Source organism: Homarus americanus, unplaced genomic scaffold (assembly GCF_018991925.1).
Source record: "Homarus americanus isolate GMGI-L3 unplaced genomic scaffold, GMGI_Hamer_2.0 scaffold36970, whole genome shotgun sequence".
Taxonomy (NCBI): domain Eukaryota; kingdom Metazoa; phylum Arthropoda; class Malacostraca; order Decapoda; family Nephropidae; genus Homarus; species Homarus americanus.
The window spans coordinates 2,806,914-2,821,907 of record NW_024740094.1 but is presented as its reverse complement, the minus strand read 5'-3'; the positions used below and the strand labels follow the sequence as shown (position 1 = coordinate 2,821,907).

Genomic DNA, 14,994 nt, shown 5'->3' with positions numbered 1-14,994 from the left:
TTGCTTACAATGCTTAACTTATTATTTATTTATAACTTCAATGAGAAGAACATCAACACGGTAGAAGTTTTTATTATGATTATTATTATTATCATCATCATCATCATCATCATAACCCATGCATATGTGACTAAACTTTCCTCTATTGACTATTCACTTGTGCACGGTAAATCATCCCTTCGTAACCCTGAAATAGAGAAAAAACAATATTCCTAATACAGACATGACTAAATTGTTAATTACAGTTTACATAATAAAGATGCTCACACTGGTATCGACATTACGAGGTGCTAGAGGAGGAGGAGAAGGAGGAGTGTGGTGATGAAGAGGTGTCACTTCATCGCAGGCCTTCTCTCAGTACACTACAACTCTCCGCTTCACACTCCTGGTGCTGACGGCTGACTCTCTGTTTCTCTCTCTCAAGGTTAGTTAAGTTTAGTTAACATGTTATCACTTACCTCAGTCGTCACTGCCTCACCATTGAGTTAATTAACTGCACACCTGATACGTTCGCTTACCTGTGATTAACATGCTCTGATTGGCTTAATAATGTTGTTTATTTTTATCTTCTGTTCAGGAATGTTTAAGATGATTGGTGAGGTTTGTGTAAATTAAGTTTTAATCAAGGATCAAACTTAATCTAACCTAACCTAACCTTACTTAACCTAAACTAACTTAACCTAACCTAAGCTAAAACAACGTAACGTAACGTAATCTAATCTCACCTATAAATATAACAGGTGAACGAAGTAAGAGATATGACAGGTGAATGAATTGATAGGTGTGACAGGTAATTAAAGTGAAAGAAGGATGTGTATGACAGATGAATGAAGTGAGACATGATGGTATATGACAGATGAAAGAAATAGGAGAAATTAAACAAAAATAATACAAATCTTTCACAACTTTATTTTGATCATTACAGAAGAAACATAAATCAGGGTAATAAAACACTCGTCCTACTGTAGGTATCTGGCATCACAGGTACCAGGGGTATTTAATTGGTTTCTACTTACACTGGCGTATCAGGTAATCAAGACAGCTGGTCCCTCTCAGGTGATCAAACTCATTATGTTTAGGATTCATGTTCACAAGTAGTTCTCTTCCTGGCCAGGTGACTTGTGGAGATGAGGCCTCACTGTCCGCTACTACTGTTGGTGTTGGCACTGATCACAACCACAGGAGTGTCTCTGAGTGACAACAACACTGGAGTGTTTTTGAGTGACGTGAGTTACCAGCACTCCAGAAAGATATGTAAACTAGACTCGGTTATTGCTGGAGACCGTCGGCGGAGAGCAGCGGCTGGCCACGAGGACAATTACACCACAAGTTTAGCGGTGAAGGAGGAAGGAAATTCACTGATAAGGAATAAAACACAGAGGAAGATGGTAAGTTTGTGGCCAGTAAGAGATGATGAAGACTTGTCCAATGATGGCGGGTCTCTGGGGAGGTTATTGGTGAGGGTGGTGGAGGAGGAGATGAGGGGCTGTGACCTACTGCTGGCCTACGACGACCTCGACAGTCACCTGCCTCTGCTGGTCCACCTGCTGCTGCTGCTGCCTCACACGCGTCAGGTGAGTGACTGTTGCACGTACAACATCGTCAGCCGTGTAAAACATTATGACAGATATAAGAGACAGACAAACGGACAGACAGCATCCATCACCTCATAAAGAACATTATCCACACGACAGGTGTTGCGGGTGAAGACGGTGGAGGACCTGCTGGGTGTAGTGTGGGTGTCGCCAAGGTGTAGCAGCTACCTCTTCCTTCTGCAGCGTCCCGACCATCTGATGACCTTCCTAAACACCCACCTTGACACCTGGGACTACCGCGGCAGGTGAGACACTACTGCTGCAGGTGAGACACTACTGCGGCAGGTGAGACACTACTGCGGCAGGTGAGACACTACTGCGGCAGCTGAGACACTACTGCGGCAGGTAAGACACTACTGCTGCAGGTGAGACACTACTGCGGCAGGAGTGACACAACAAAGTCAAGAAACACTCAACCAGTTTTACAAAATTAAACAGAAAAAACAACTTGCTGACGAAACGTCCAGCACACTAGGTGTAAATGATGACGTCACAAGAGATCTTGGACCAAAAAAGTGTCAGTTTAAAATGCCTACAATGGTGGCTCGTGTTGATGAAGACATACTGTAGTGTTGATGAAACAAACCTGCACTAACTAAGAATGGACAGACAGAGACAGACAGACAGACATTGATTGATGCTTCGCTGCGCTTAGTCAGTTCTGCCAATATCAATTCACTAGAGTCGGTGCAGCGAAGAATGACGAAAATGATTCCGGGAATTAGAATCCTTCCGTATCAGGATAGGTTAAAGAAACTAAACTTGCATTCCCTAGAAAGACGATGAGTGCGGGGAGATATGATAGAAGTATTTAAGTGGGTGAAAGGAATCAATAAAGGGGATATAGATAAAGTTCTTATAATATCCGAGCAGGATAGGACTCGGAGCAACGGATTTTAGTTGGATAAGTTTAGGTTTAAGAGGGAGATAGGAAGGAACTGGTTCACAAATAGGGTGGTGGACGAGTGGAACAAGCTTAGCAACTTTGTAGTAAGTGCTGGAACGATGGAAAGTTTCAAAAGGAGACTGGATAGATTCATGGATGATAGAGAGTGGTAGTAACTCTCGACAGGAGCTGCCATGCACAGGCCAACCGGCCTATTACAGACTCATTATTTTCTTATGTTCTTATGTTCTTAAGATAAACTCAGTCAATGTGCTTCATCATTATTCACCTCACTAGATAGAGGATTAAGAGTCTACCTGAAGAAGGTTGTTGGTGGAGCCGCAGTGGTTGTTGTTGTCTTTCATTAATACAATACAAATAACGTTCAATTAAGTTATCAACACTTGACTCTAATTAAGAAAAAATAATTAAGTTTTCAAAGACTATTTAAGTTTTAGGTGATTCAGCGGTGAGTAAGATAGTGGGGTGTTGATGAGTGACTGACCACTGTGTTACTCACCTGTGTGTGTGTACATGTTTCAGGTTCACACACACACACACCAGACGGACAGTGTAAGATGTATGAGGCGGGGGTGACACTGGCGGGTGTTTTCCAGGTACGTGTTGGTCGGGCTGAGTCAAGACCAGCTGGTGAACGTCTCTCGTTCCAGGAAGGGAAAAAAAACCGAACACCTGCTGGGGGTGATCAAGGTGAGTCCTGACACCTGCTGGGGGTGATCAAGGTGAGTCCTGCCACCTGCTGGGGGTGATCAAGGTGAGTCCTGCCACCTGCTGGGGGTGATCAAGGTGAGTCCTGCCACCTGCTGGGGGTGATCAAGGTGAGTCCTGCCACCTGCTAGGGGTGATCAAGGTGAGTCCTGCCACCTGCTGGGGGTGATCAAGGTGAGTCCTGACACCTGCTGTTTTAGTGAAGATTCTCTGGAAAACAATAAATTATCAACGTTATAATGAACCTGTTTATTTATTTTTCAAAGATTTTAAGAAAAAATGTTTACTTTTAAGTTGAGGAAATTATTCTTCCTTAACGTAACCAACTGTACTCTAGTGGTGTACATGTACTCTCTCAGTCTGGTGCTCGGGGAGAGTGGGGAGTGTACATGAACCAGCTGTACTGGGGTCCTGGAGTACAGCGTGTAGCCACCTGGCGAGGCAACAGCTTCACGTCACAGGTGGAACTTTTCCCAGACAAAGTGTCAGACCTGCGCGGTGCTGTGCTCAAGGTAACACTGTTGACAAGTATAATATAATACCCCTCACCTCTTCACCAGACACACGAGTCCATAAACCTGCCCATTAATAACTGTACTGCTGCCATGCTATGTGTACTAAACATGTGTACTCCCGACAGGTGTACTGCCCTGCTAGGTGTACTAAACAGGTGTATTCCCCGACAGGTGTGCACGTTTGTGTGGGAGCCCAACGTGTTCTATTACCGGGCAAAGAACGGCTCTCTTCTCTACCGCTACGGCATCGACATTCAGATTACTAGACTGTTGGCCAGGTCACTTAACTTCTCCATAGAGTTTGTGGAGCCTCCCCCAGGTACTGTATAGTGGAACCTTGTATAGTAGAGCCTCCCCCAGGTAATGTATAGTGGAGCCTTGTATAGTAGAGCCTCCCCCAGGTACTGTATAGTGGAACCTTGTATAGTAGAGCCTCCCCCAGGTACTGTATAGTGGAACCTTGTATAGTAGAGCCTCCCCCAGGTACTGTATAGTGGAGCCTTGTATAGTAGAGCCTCCCCCAGGTAATGTATAGTGGAGCCTTGTATAGTAGAGCCTCCCCCAGGTACTGTATAGTGGAACCTTGTATAGTAGAGCCTCCCCCAGGTACTGTATAGTGGAGCCTTGTATAGTAGAGCCTCCCCCAGGTACTGTATAGTGGAGTATATGTATAGTAATAGGAGGAGGGGGAGGAGGACCATCAACACTGAAGGAGGAGAGATATTAACTTTGATCAACCTTAACATAACTTAACCTAATAAACACTAACAAACATTAACCTCTTCATCTGACCTCCAGGAGAGATGTGGGGAGAGGCACAGACCAATGGGTACTTCTCTGGCCTCATAGGTAAGGTCAAGAGAGATGAGGTCGACATTGGTGTGGCTGATCTTTATCTCGTCATATCTCGTAATAATATCGTTGACATGACCTCACCTTATGACTCTGAGGTAAGTGACGTCATGTTAGGTTAGGTTAGGTATTTATTATAAGCTAGAGGAATATACCACTACTATTGGACAAGTTATATTGGTATACCTGGTGTTAGGTGTGAGAGTGGTTCATTGAAGAAGTTCTTTGTGGTAACAGATGAAGTGTTTCCTAGTGTTAGAGGCACCGCCACTACCTCGCTGGCAGGCGCTTGTGTTCCCTCTCAACCCCTGGACCTGGCTCGCTTCCTTCCTGAGTCTGCTACTGTCCGGTCCTCTACTGTGGGTCTTTGCCAGCGTTAGTAATAGATGGTAAGTGTGTGTGTGTGTGTGTGTGTGTGTGTGTGTGTGTGTGAGTATTAATAATAATAATCATAAAAAACAATTATAATTAACAGTTTATTGAAAAAGCATGGCAGCCGGAAAGCTGAACATATACAGTTACCTAATTGCCATCACGGGTAAAGGAAATATGTGTTGGGGACAGATGAAGGGCATAGAGTCAAAACACACACACACACACACACACACACACACACACACACACACACACACACACACAGTAGAGGATAATACTGGCTATAAAACTGTGAGATAACGAGAGCCAGATGTTATGGTGACCACTAACTCTTGTGTTGTGGTGTTCAGCGGGGGCGAAGTGAACATCCTTCAGCACCTCACGCCAGCCTGGCAATACGCCTTCGGCCTTCACTTCCGGCAAGCGCAGGCGTCAGTACCCCGCAGCACCAGCACCCAGGTGGTGGTGACCGCCCTCTGGCTCTACACCATCATCCTCACCATCGTGTACAGCAGCAACCTCACCGCCTTCCTGCTGGTGAGGAAGCAACCGCCTCCCATGGACACCATTATTGACCTCTACCATTCAGGCCTCGAGCTGGCCACCATCGGAGTCTTCTTTAAGAATGCGATGGCTATCTCTAGTGACCCCTACCTCAGGGTGAGCACCAGTAATGTTAATCTCCCTTCACCCTTCTGCCTTCTCTCCCTCAGGTAAATTTCACCTCAATTTAAACTCTAGCTGAGTCAGTTTTCTCTCAGTTTCGATCTCATCTGAGGAGAATTCCCCAGTTTAGACCTTAGTTGAATTGATTTCCTCTCCCTGCAGGCCCTGACGAAGATGTTCGTCTCCTACGATGACGTGGAGGACATACTGGCACGGGTGGTGGCTGGCGAGGCCGTGTACCTCAGTAACGGGAGATACATCCAGTTTGTAACCACCACCAGGTTCACCAAGGCCGGCACTAGGGTCAGGGTGATGAAGGTCAGTGTGTTGGGGCCAGGGTGATGAAGGTCAGTGTGTTAGGGTCAGGGTGATGAAGGTCAGTGTGTTGGGGTCAGGGTGATGAAGGTCAGTGTGTTGGGGTCAGGGTGATGAAGGTCAGTGTGTTGGTGGTGATGAAGGTCAGTGTGTTATGGTCAGTGATGAAGGTCAGTGTGTTATGGTCAGGGTGATGAAGGTCAGTGTGTTAGGGTCAGGGTGATGAAGGTCAGTGTGTTGGGGTCAGGGTGATGAAGGTCAGTGTGTTAGGGTCAGGGTGATGAAGGTCAGTGTGTTAGGGTCAGGGTGATGAAGGTCAGTGTGTTGGGGTCAGGGTGATGAAGGAACTGGATCACTGTCACAACCACATTATCGTTCAGCTGTGTGGTACCCTCCCCTTTCCCCCTGACCCCTTCCCCCTGCTCCCCTTCCCCCTTGCTGCCCCTCCCTTGGCCCTCACCCTCCCCTTAACCCTCTCACTGACCAACAATATAACACAGAAACACAGGTAAACATTCACTCGCCCGTGTCACTTGGCAATACTCGCCCTACTTTCCTCAAACAGGATTTAAGGTCTGACTGAACAAGTAAAGGTAACATCTTTTAAACAATTTAATCCAAACCATTTACAATCATTCAACACCACCTCAGGAATGTTTCTCACCATCTCAGGAATGTTTCTCACCATCTCAGGAATGTTTCTCACCATCTCAGGAATGTTTCTCACCATCTCAGGAATGTTTCTCACCATCTCAGGAATGTTTCTCAGCCTTCTCAGGAATGTTTCTCACCATCTCAGGAATGTTTCTCACCATCTCAGGAATGTTTCTCACCATCTCAGGAATGTTTCTCACCATCTCAGGAATGTTTCTCACCATCTCAGGAATGTTTCTCACCATCTCAGGAATGTTTCTCAGCCTTCTCAGGAATGTTTCTCACCATCTCAGGAATGTTTCTCACCATCTCAGGAATGTTTCTCACCATCTCAGGAATGTTTCTCAGCCATCTCAGGAATGTTTCTCACCATCTCAGGAATGTTTCTCACCATCTCAGGAATGTTTCTCAACCTTCTACAACGCCGTAGCACTGCAGCGCTACTCCCCTCTCACACCCAAGTTCAACCAAATCATCGGGTGGATCTCTCAGAATGGCTTAGTTCATCACTACTTACGGGAGTCAATAAGGCTGGCGGCTTCTACTGAGGTGAGTGTTGGGTGTAATAATGATGATGATGATGATGATGATGATGATGATGATGATGATGATGATGATATTAAAAGTTATAGTCACCACAGAAATACAAGTTTTTGGTTAATGAGTAAGCAGAGGGCTGTGGTCGCCAACCCTCAGATATGATAATAATAATGTGGTATAATATAGTTTTAATGATATATAAATTTTCTTTTAAACTTAGGAATACGGCGGTGGTGGTAGTGTCAGTGACGGCGGTGGTAACAAGCAAAATAACTCCCCTGACAATACTAACGCCACTACCCCTCTAAGTCTTGACCATCTACAGGGCATCTTCTTCGTCATTATCTTTGGGTGGGTCTCCTCTAGCCTCGCCTTCTGCCTCGAGGTCATCATGTACGGCAGGAGGAGTGAACGAGCCAGCCTCAAGTCATGATAAACTGGGGAAGACGAACCAAACCCTCTTAGCACACACACCCCCGGCTACACAAATAAACTAGTTCAAAGCAAAATATAAAAATTTGACTCACTTACATCCTGGTGGAGAGAGAGAATCATTGGGAGTGATTATCGGCAATCATTAGCCTGTATATAATAGCGTGTACTGAGCGGTGTTCTCACGATCTGACAAGAGAAGGGGATAAAGAGAGAACGTCACAGTAAAGGTAAAATACAGAGAGATAACAAAGAAGAAAAAAAAGGGAGTGAGAGAAAGAGAGAGATCCTACCTCCCCCCCCCCCTCCACAATAGTACGATAAAGCACCGTTCATACGAGTACAGCTTACAGTACGCCTTGAGATAAGTTATGGTACTCAAGGGGTTAAGTTATCGTACTCAAGGGGTTAAGTTATGGTACTCAAGGGGTTAAGTTATCGTACTCAAGGGGTTAAGTTATGGTACTCAAGGGGTTAAGTTATCGTACTCAAGGGGTTAAGTTATGGTACTCAAGGGGTTAAGTTATCGTACTCAAGGGATTAAAATATCTTGTTTTAGTATGATCGAACACTTACCCCTCAAGTATGATGACTTAATTCCATAAATATGATGACTTGATCCCATAAATATGATGACTTAATCCCTAGAGTATGATGACAATCTCTAGATTATGATGCCTTAATCCCGTGAGCATGATGTGATCCCATGAGTGCCGTACTTATTGCGTCACACTAGACACAGATCGTTTAGACTTGCACGCGAACGTTCGGTGCCTGTGAGGTTAACTGTTAGCTATATCTTATTGACCAACCAACCTTATTTACAATGGCTACCTAAGTAAAGCAACATTAACACACAGACAGACAGACATTTTAGGAAACGAAATCTTCAGAAAGTATAGTTTATAATTATTATTTGTGGCAGTTGTTTATTGACGATTTGGAACCCTTTAGAACATCTTAGTGATATAAACGTTTTGTCCACATTCGCCTTGACGGGTAGTGTAGGGAGTTGCGGTCCTCGGGTGTCAGTTCGTTGGTGTAGCTGTGTGCGTGTGTGTGTGTGTCTCTCACTCTCTCCAGTGTCGCCCTGCAGTATTCCTGATGGTCATCATACTTGTGTGGTGTCTGGTAAGCCCGGTTGTGTCTATTGTGTTACTTCTTTATGTTTTTCATCACTCACAGTGTTCGTTTACAGACGATTCCTGGTAAAGCCCATCGTGTTCCGTCCCATTTGTTTATTATTAAAAAAAAAAAAAAAAAGTAGTAGTAGTAGTAGTAGAAGTAATAGTAGTAGTAGTCACGATGGAACCGCCACTCCTTCCCTTGGGCGAGAAGAACCTCCATCACAGGACTTCCAACACACTAGAGGAACGAGAACGACAAGATCAGGGTGTATGGCGAGATGATTCACAATGTGGGCAGCTTCACTCCTCTGGTGTTCACAGCCTCTGGCGAGATGGGACCAAGTGCAACACTCTTCTACGCAAGACTGGCGGATCTGTTGTCTGAGCAGAAGCAGCAGCCCAGAAGACACGTTGTAACCTGTCCTCTCTGCTTAAGTCTGCATTGCTTTGCTTCAGGGGAACGAGATGTTCGGCCCCAAAGTCGACAACGGTCGCAGATATTGACTATGAGGCAACAGTCGCTGAATGCTGCATAGATCTGCGGCTCAACTAATTCAACACAGCTAGGGTAGCTACTTATGTATTAGGATATTTAATATTAAGGTAATAAAATGGCGGAGAAGGTGTGGCTATTGGGGGAGGCTGTAGGCCACGTTATTTCATTTCGTAGTAGTAGTAGTAGTAGTAGTAGTCATACAAAAAGAGTGAAGAACTCGGACAGGAAAACGAAAAATGGAAGGAAACGATGAGCTACAAGACAGGGAAGAAAGTCACAGGATCATACAGTACAAGGACAAATAGGGAAAGAGAGAGGGAAAGAGAGAGAGAAAGAGAAGATAAAAGAAATTAAAGACACATAAAGTAAGTGTATATAAGAGACATAATTGACAGAAGGATAAATATATTTATGAAAAAAAGGCGAGATAGACATGCAGACTAACCCCTCCCCCTGACCCCCCCACCTCCCACCTGAGTACGAGAGGCGCCGTACATAACCGTACAGGACGGGCACCACCTGAGTACGAGAGGCACCGTACATAACCGTACAGGACGGGCACCACCTGAGTACGCGAGGCACCGTACATAACCGTACAGGACGGGCACCACCTGAGTACGAGAGGCGCCGTACATAACCGTACAGGACGGGCACCTCCTGAGTACGAGAGGCACCGTACATAACCGTACAGGACGGGCACCACCTGAGTACGAGGCACCGTACATAACCGTACAGGACGGGCACCACCTGAGTACAGGACCGTGGGTACAGGGGCACCACCTGAGTACGAGGCACCGTACATAACCGTACAGGACGGGCACCTCCTGAGTACGAGAGGCACCGTACATAACCGTACAGGACGGGCACCTCCTGAGTACGAGAGGCACCGTACATAACCGTACAGGACGGGCACCTCCTGAGTACGAGAGGCACCGTACATAACCGTACAGGACGGGCACCACCTTACACCAGGAGATAGGTCATCGTACTCAAGGGGATTGAAAAGCTTCTAAAACTCCTTAGATACTGATTAACGTATTGGTCATGTGTTAATTAATTCACTGTACTGAGCAGTTAATAAAATTGTATATTGTAGAATGTGAAGTGTGCAGCACTGTATAGTTTGAAAGATATTATGTAACAATACTCCATTATAATACATGACTGAGAGGTAACACACAGAGAATTAAGGTAAGAAATATTCACAATTAAAATATGTATAATTTATGTTTATTATTTGTGGCAGTTGTTTATTGACGATTTGGAACCCTTTAGAACATCTTAGTGATATAAACGTTTTGTCCACATTCGCCTTGACGGGTAGTGTAGGGAGTTGCGGTCCTCGGGTGTCAGTTCGTTGGTGTAGCTGTGTGCGTGTGTGTGTGTGTCTCTCACTCTCTCCAGTGTCGCCCTGCAGTATTCCTGATGGTCATCATACTTGTGTGGTGTCTGGTAAGCCCGGTTGTGTCTATTGTGTTACTTCTTTATATTTTTCATCACTCACAGTGTTCGTTTACAGACGATTCCTGGTAAAGCCCATCGTGTTCCGGTTTGGTATGAGAACAATAATTGTGGTGCACATTATAGGAAACTTTTGTTTATTATAGAACCTGTTGCTTTCCTTGCAATAAACCAATAATTTTTTTAATTAAAGTAAAAGCAGGAAAATATGTAACTTTCTCTATAGTCACCCCAGTAACCATTTCATTTTCTTTGGTCACAGAGGCAAACGTTGAACATTACTGCACGGAGCCAACTATAGTACCGCTGCCAGAGGTGTGTTCATATGCACAAGGACACAACACACTTGCACGCACGCCCAAGCAATATACAAACACATCATCTCAACAACGTGAAAAGAACTTTGCATTGATACCGAAACGACTATTCTGAGTCGATAAAAAGTAACTGATCTTGAAAATAATAAGTGACATAAAATTGTTCTCCGGTATTTCACATCTTCCTTCCACCATGAGCCACCAACGCCAGGAAGGCTCACCAAGCAGTGAAGAAGACTCTGATAATATTCTAAATATAATTACTCTCGCAAAATTAGAAAGTTCAAACCAGGATTTGGCAAATGCAGCCGAGATGAAATCAGTGACTAACGCTAAAGGTGATAAAGATGACTCCGGCCCTGATGTTCAGTACCTCCGGTGGGACCTCATCCAAGGAGAACCCCAGAAGACCACACTGCTACCTCCAAACAGCCAGCTGGGTGGTACACAAGGGCTACCTCCAAACAGCCAGCTGGGTGGTACACAAGGGCTACCTCCAAACAGCCAGCTGGGTGGTACACAAGGGCTACCTCCAAACTGTCAGCTGGGTGGTACACAAGGGCTACCTCCAAACAGCCAGCTGGGTGGTACACAAGGGCTACCTCCAAACAGCCAGCTGGGTGGTACACAAGGGCTACCTCCAAACAGCCAGCTGGGTGGTACACAAGGGCTACCTCCAAACAGCCAGCTGGGTGGTACACAAGGGCTACCTCCAAACTGTCAGCTGGGTGGTACTACCTCCAAACAGCCAGCTGGGTGGTACACAAGGGCTACCTCCAAACAGCCAGCTGGGTGGTACACAAGGGCTACCTCCAAACAGCCAGCTGGGTGGTACACAAGGGCTACCTCCAAACTGTCAGCTGGGTGGTACACAAGGGCTACCTCCAAACTGTCAGCTGGGTGGTACAGACGAACTCATCCTTAAAGATATAATGGAGTTAATTTCTGGGGAAGACATTCTTATTGACAATCCTGACACCCAGCAGCAGAGTAACTCACCGGAACTTGGTGGGGTTGCCAGCGCCCTTCACAATAATCAACAGAGAGGATCCACACGCACCACGAACGGTTCCTTCTTGTGGCAAAAGGAAGGAAAGTGTCCTGACCCGGCAGAGGAGAAGAGGAGACAGAACTCTATTAAAGCAAGAAGAAACCGCGAGAGGAAGAAACAGGAAACAGACGAATTGGGCAACACACTTAAGAGAGCCTTAGATGAGATCAAAACACTGCAAGCACAACTAAAGGAAGAAGAACAGAAGAACGAATATTTACTCAAGGAAAATCAACAACAGCGTGACGTGATGCAACTGTACAATCAGTTGTTTGCTAACACTGCTACTAATGTTGTTTGTCTGGAACCGGTCCCTACCAACACATCACAAGTGCTGCTTCACAACACACCCCTGGAATGTGTTCAGACTATACCCACTCCCCAGGAATGTGTCAGACTAGAACACACCCACACTCCCAGGAATGTGCTCACAACACACCCACACTCCAGGAATGTGCTCACAACACACCCACACTCCAGGAATGTGCTGCACACTTGATAGCTTCAGCATAATTTATACTTATAAAAATCTGAGGAAAAATAATTCTTTTGTTATGACCTAATGTAGTTAATGTTTATCTCAAGTGTTTTACCTTATAATTTGTTTATTTATTATGGGCACTAAGGCAATACGAGTACCGTTAATTATAATAAACGATGTTCACCCCAAATTATTAAACAATGTGTAGAGAGAATTAAAATACCTGTGGTAATACTCGGCTGTGTGCAGTAGTTGTTATCAAGTGATGTGTTATACTGTAGATGATGCATTATCAGAAAATATTATAAACAAAATTATCTTGTAATAAGTGTAATAATTATTATTATAAATGGTACTTATAAATTCTGTGATTGATTAAAAATAAGAGTTTTTAAGGTATTTAAACACATAGATTGTAGTGTTCCGTGTTTGGCAACTGCCATAAATCAAAGACTTGTAGAAATAACTTGATTCAAGAGACTAATTAATATACTTGTGACTGATAATTGTAATGACATTAATGCTCATATAGAGTGTGGTGTTTGGAGAATGTTTATGGGGGCAAAAAAACAATGAAAATGTGAACCAAAATAATGTCTTTGTTTATCATCATATGGTGTGTGTGTGTGTGTGTGTGTGTGTGTGTGTAATATTTATCTCCTTGTGTTCCCTTTGTATCTGTTAATACAAGACACTTCTATCACTGGCACTCCTCCCACCCTCATGGTACTGGCACTCCTCCCACCCTCATGACACTGGCACTCCTCCCACCCTCATGACACTGGCACTCCTCCCACCCTCATGACACTGGCACTCCTCCCACCCTCATGACACTGGCACTCCTTCCACCCCTCATGACTGGCACTCCTTCCACCTCATGACACTGGCACTCCTACCACCCTCGTATAATGGCACTTTTCCACCTCATGACACTGGCACTCCTACCACCCTCATGACACTGGCACTTACCACCCCTCATGACACTGGCACTTACCACCCCTCGTGACACTGGCACTTTCCACCCCTCATGACACTGGCACTTACCACCTCATGACACTGGCACCTTCCACCTCATGAGACACTGGCACTCCTTCCACCCTCAGCGACATCACACCTTTCCACCCCCTCATGACACTGGCACTCCTACCACCCCGTGACACTGGCACTCCTTCCACCCTCATGACACTGGCACCCTACCACCCCTCATGACACTGGCACTTCCACACTCCTCATGACACTGGCACTCCTACCACCCTCATGACACTGGCACTCCTTCCACCCTCATGACACTGGCACTCCTACCACCCTCATGACACTGGCACTCCTACCACACCCCTCATGACACTGGCACTCCTACCACCTCATGGACACTGGCACTCTCCCACCCCTCATGACACTGGCACTCCTCCCACCCCTCATGACACTGACACCTTTACCACCCCTCACATGGGCACCCTACCACCCTCATGACACTGGCACTCCTCCCACCCTCATGACACTGGCACTCCTCCCACCCTCATGACACTGGCACTCCTACCACCGTCCTGTCTAGTGAGAGGTGCCAATGATATACCTCTCAACCATGGCACTCGTTTTAACACTGGTACAACCTTCCCCACACACGACACGGAACTGTTAGTCGTCGCTACGGTGAGGTGAGGCAAGTGTTCCCTCACTGGCTGCTACCTGAACGGGGTTTAAATTAGAGACAACATGTGCTAAACCTAACCACGTACATTCCTTATTATCAAGACTTCTTCAGTATCTACAACATTAAATAAACAACAATGAAAAAAAAGAAGAATTAAAACGGAAATGAAATAAATGATAAGTAGAAATTGGCTTTCATTATGATAAGTGTGGGATCAGGTTTCGCTTTTATCTGATATGTGAGATGTGAGAGCTGGCAACATACGTGCGTCGTAAACAGATAAGCAGTGTTCAAGGGCAACCAATATGACAGACTGTTGTTATAGCTGCTGTGGTGAGATGGTGCACAGGTAGAAAGCTAACACACACACCACATGAAGAGTAGACCGGCGACCACAACAATAACTCCCTCCAGAAGCTCTGGTAACAATTACTATCCACTGCTGAACATTAACATGGAACTCTGGTTAGGAAATACTTATAGTAGTAAACCACTACAACAACTACCTCCTCATTAGTCACCCTCCATAAACAACTGTAGTCCACACTCAGGGGCCATTAAATCATAATATATAAAGAGAAGAATGGAATCCCTTCATACTGAACCAATGTGAAAATGTATGATGATTTTATTGAACATATTCTCGTGTCTACCTTCGCTAACAAGAGCCACCTTAGTTTACTTTAGTTTACCAGATGAAAAGAAAGTTTGTTTTCTGTGAATAAATCTTTTTTGATATAAGAGAAAATGATTTTACTAGAAACTCTTCAAGTCAGCAGCTTGTAACAGATTTCTCATTAGTGATAACTTCGAAAGGTGAAAGTTATTTTCGTCTTGTGCACTATCTTATA

The 14,994-nt window shown here is 45.1% G+C and overlaps 2 protein-coding genes across 2 annotated transcripts; both read left to right on the top strand.

Annotated features, from left to right (window-relative positions):
* Positions 1-326: 326 nt before the first annotated feature.
* LOC121875199 (ionotropic receptor 21a-like) lies at positions 327-7,638 on the top strand. The gene is made up of 12 exons (XM_042379646.1): positions 327-424; positions 1,115-1,574; positions 1,695-1,840; positions 3,099-3,192; positions 3,570-3,722; positions 3,897-4,044; positions 4,524-4,675; positions 4,815-4,966; positions 5,303-5,612; positions 5,781-5,936; positions 6,987-7,136; positions 7,348-7,638. The coding sequence occupies exons 2-12, from the start codon at positions 1,128-1,130 to the stop codon at positions 7,558-7,560; spliced, it is 2,121 nt and encodes a 706-aa protein (XP_042235580.1). The 5' UTR covers positions 327-424; positions 1,115-1,127; the 3' UTR covers positions 7,561-7,638.
* Positions 7,639-10,478: 2,840 nt separating this feature from the next.
* LOC121875082 (protein diaphanous homolog 1-like) lies at positions 10,479-11,885 on the top strand. The gene is made up of 2 exons (XM_042379428.1): positions 10,479-10,634; positions 10,906-11,885. Exon 2 carries the CDS (start codon positions 11,154-11,156, stop codon positions 11,883-11,885), a length of 732 nt encoding a protein of 243 aa, XP_042235362.1. The 5' UTR covers positions 10,479-10,634; positions 10,906-11,153.
* The last annotated feature ends 3,109 nt before the right edge of the window (positions 11,886-14,994 follow it).

Excerpts from the sequence above, each read along its gene's own strand:
- LOC121875199 (XM_042379646.1), top strand. The coding sequence starts at position 1,128 with ATGAGGCCTCACTGTCCGCTACTACTGTTGGTGTTGGCACTGATCACA. Across the intron at positions 1,575-1,694 it reads TGCTGCCTCACACGCGTCAG|GTGTTGCGGGTGAAGACGGT; the intron begins GTGAGTGACTGT and ends TCCACACGACAG. Across the intron at positions 4,045-4,523 it reads GTTTGTGGAGCCTCCCCCAG|GAGAGATGTGGGGAGAGGCA; the intron begins GTACTGTATAGT and ends TCTGACCTCCAG.
- LOC121875082 (XM_042379428.1), top strand. The coding sequence starts at position 11,154 with ATGAGCCACCAACGCCAGGAAGGCTCACCAAGCAGTGAAGAAGACTCT.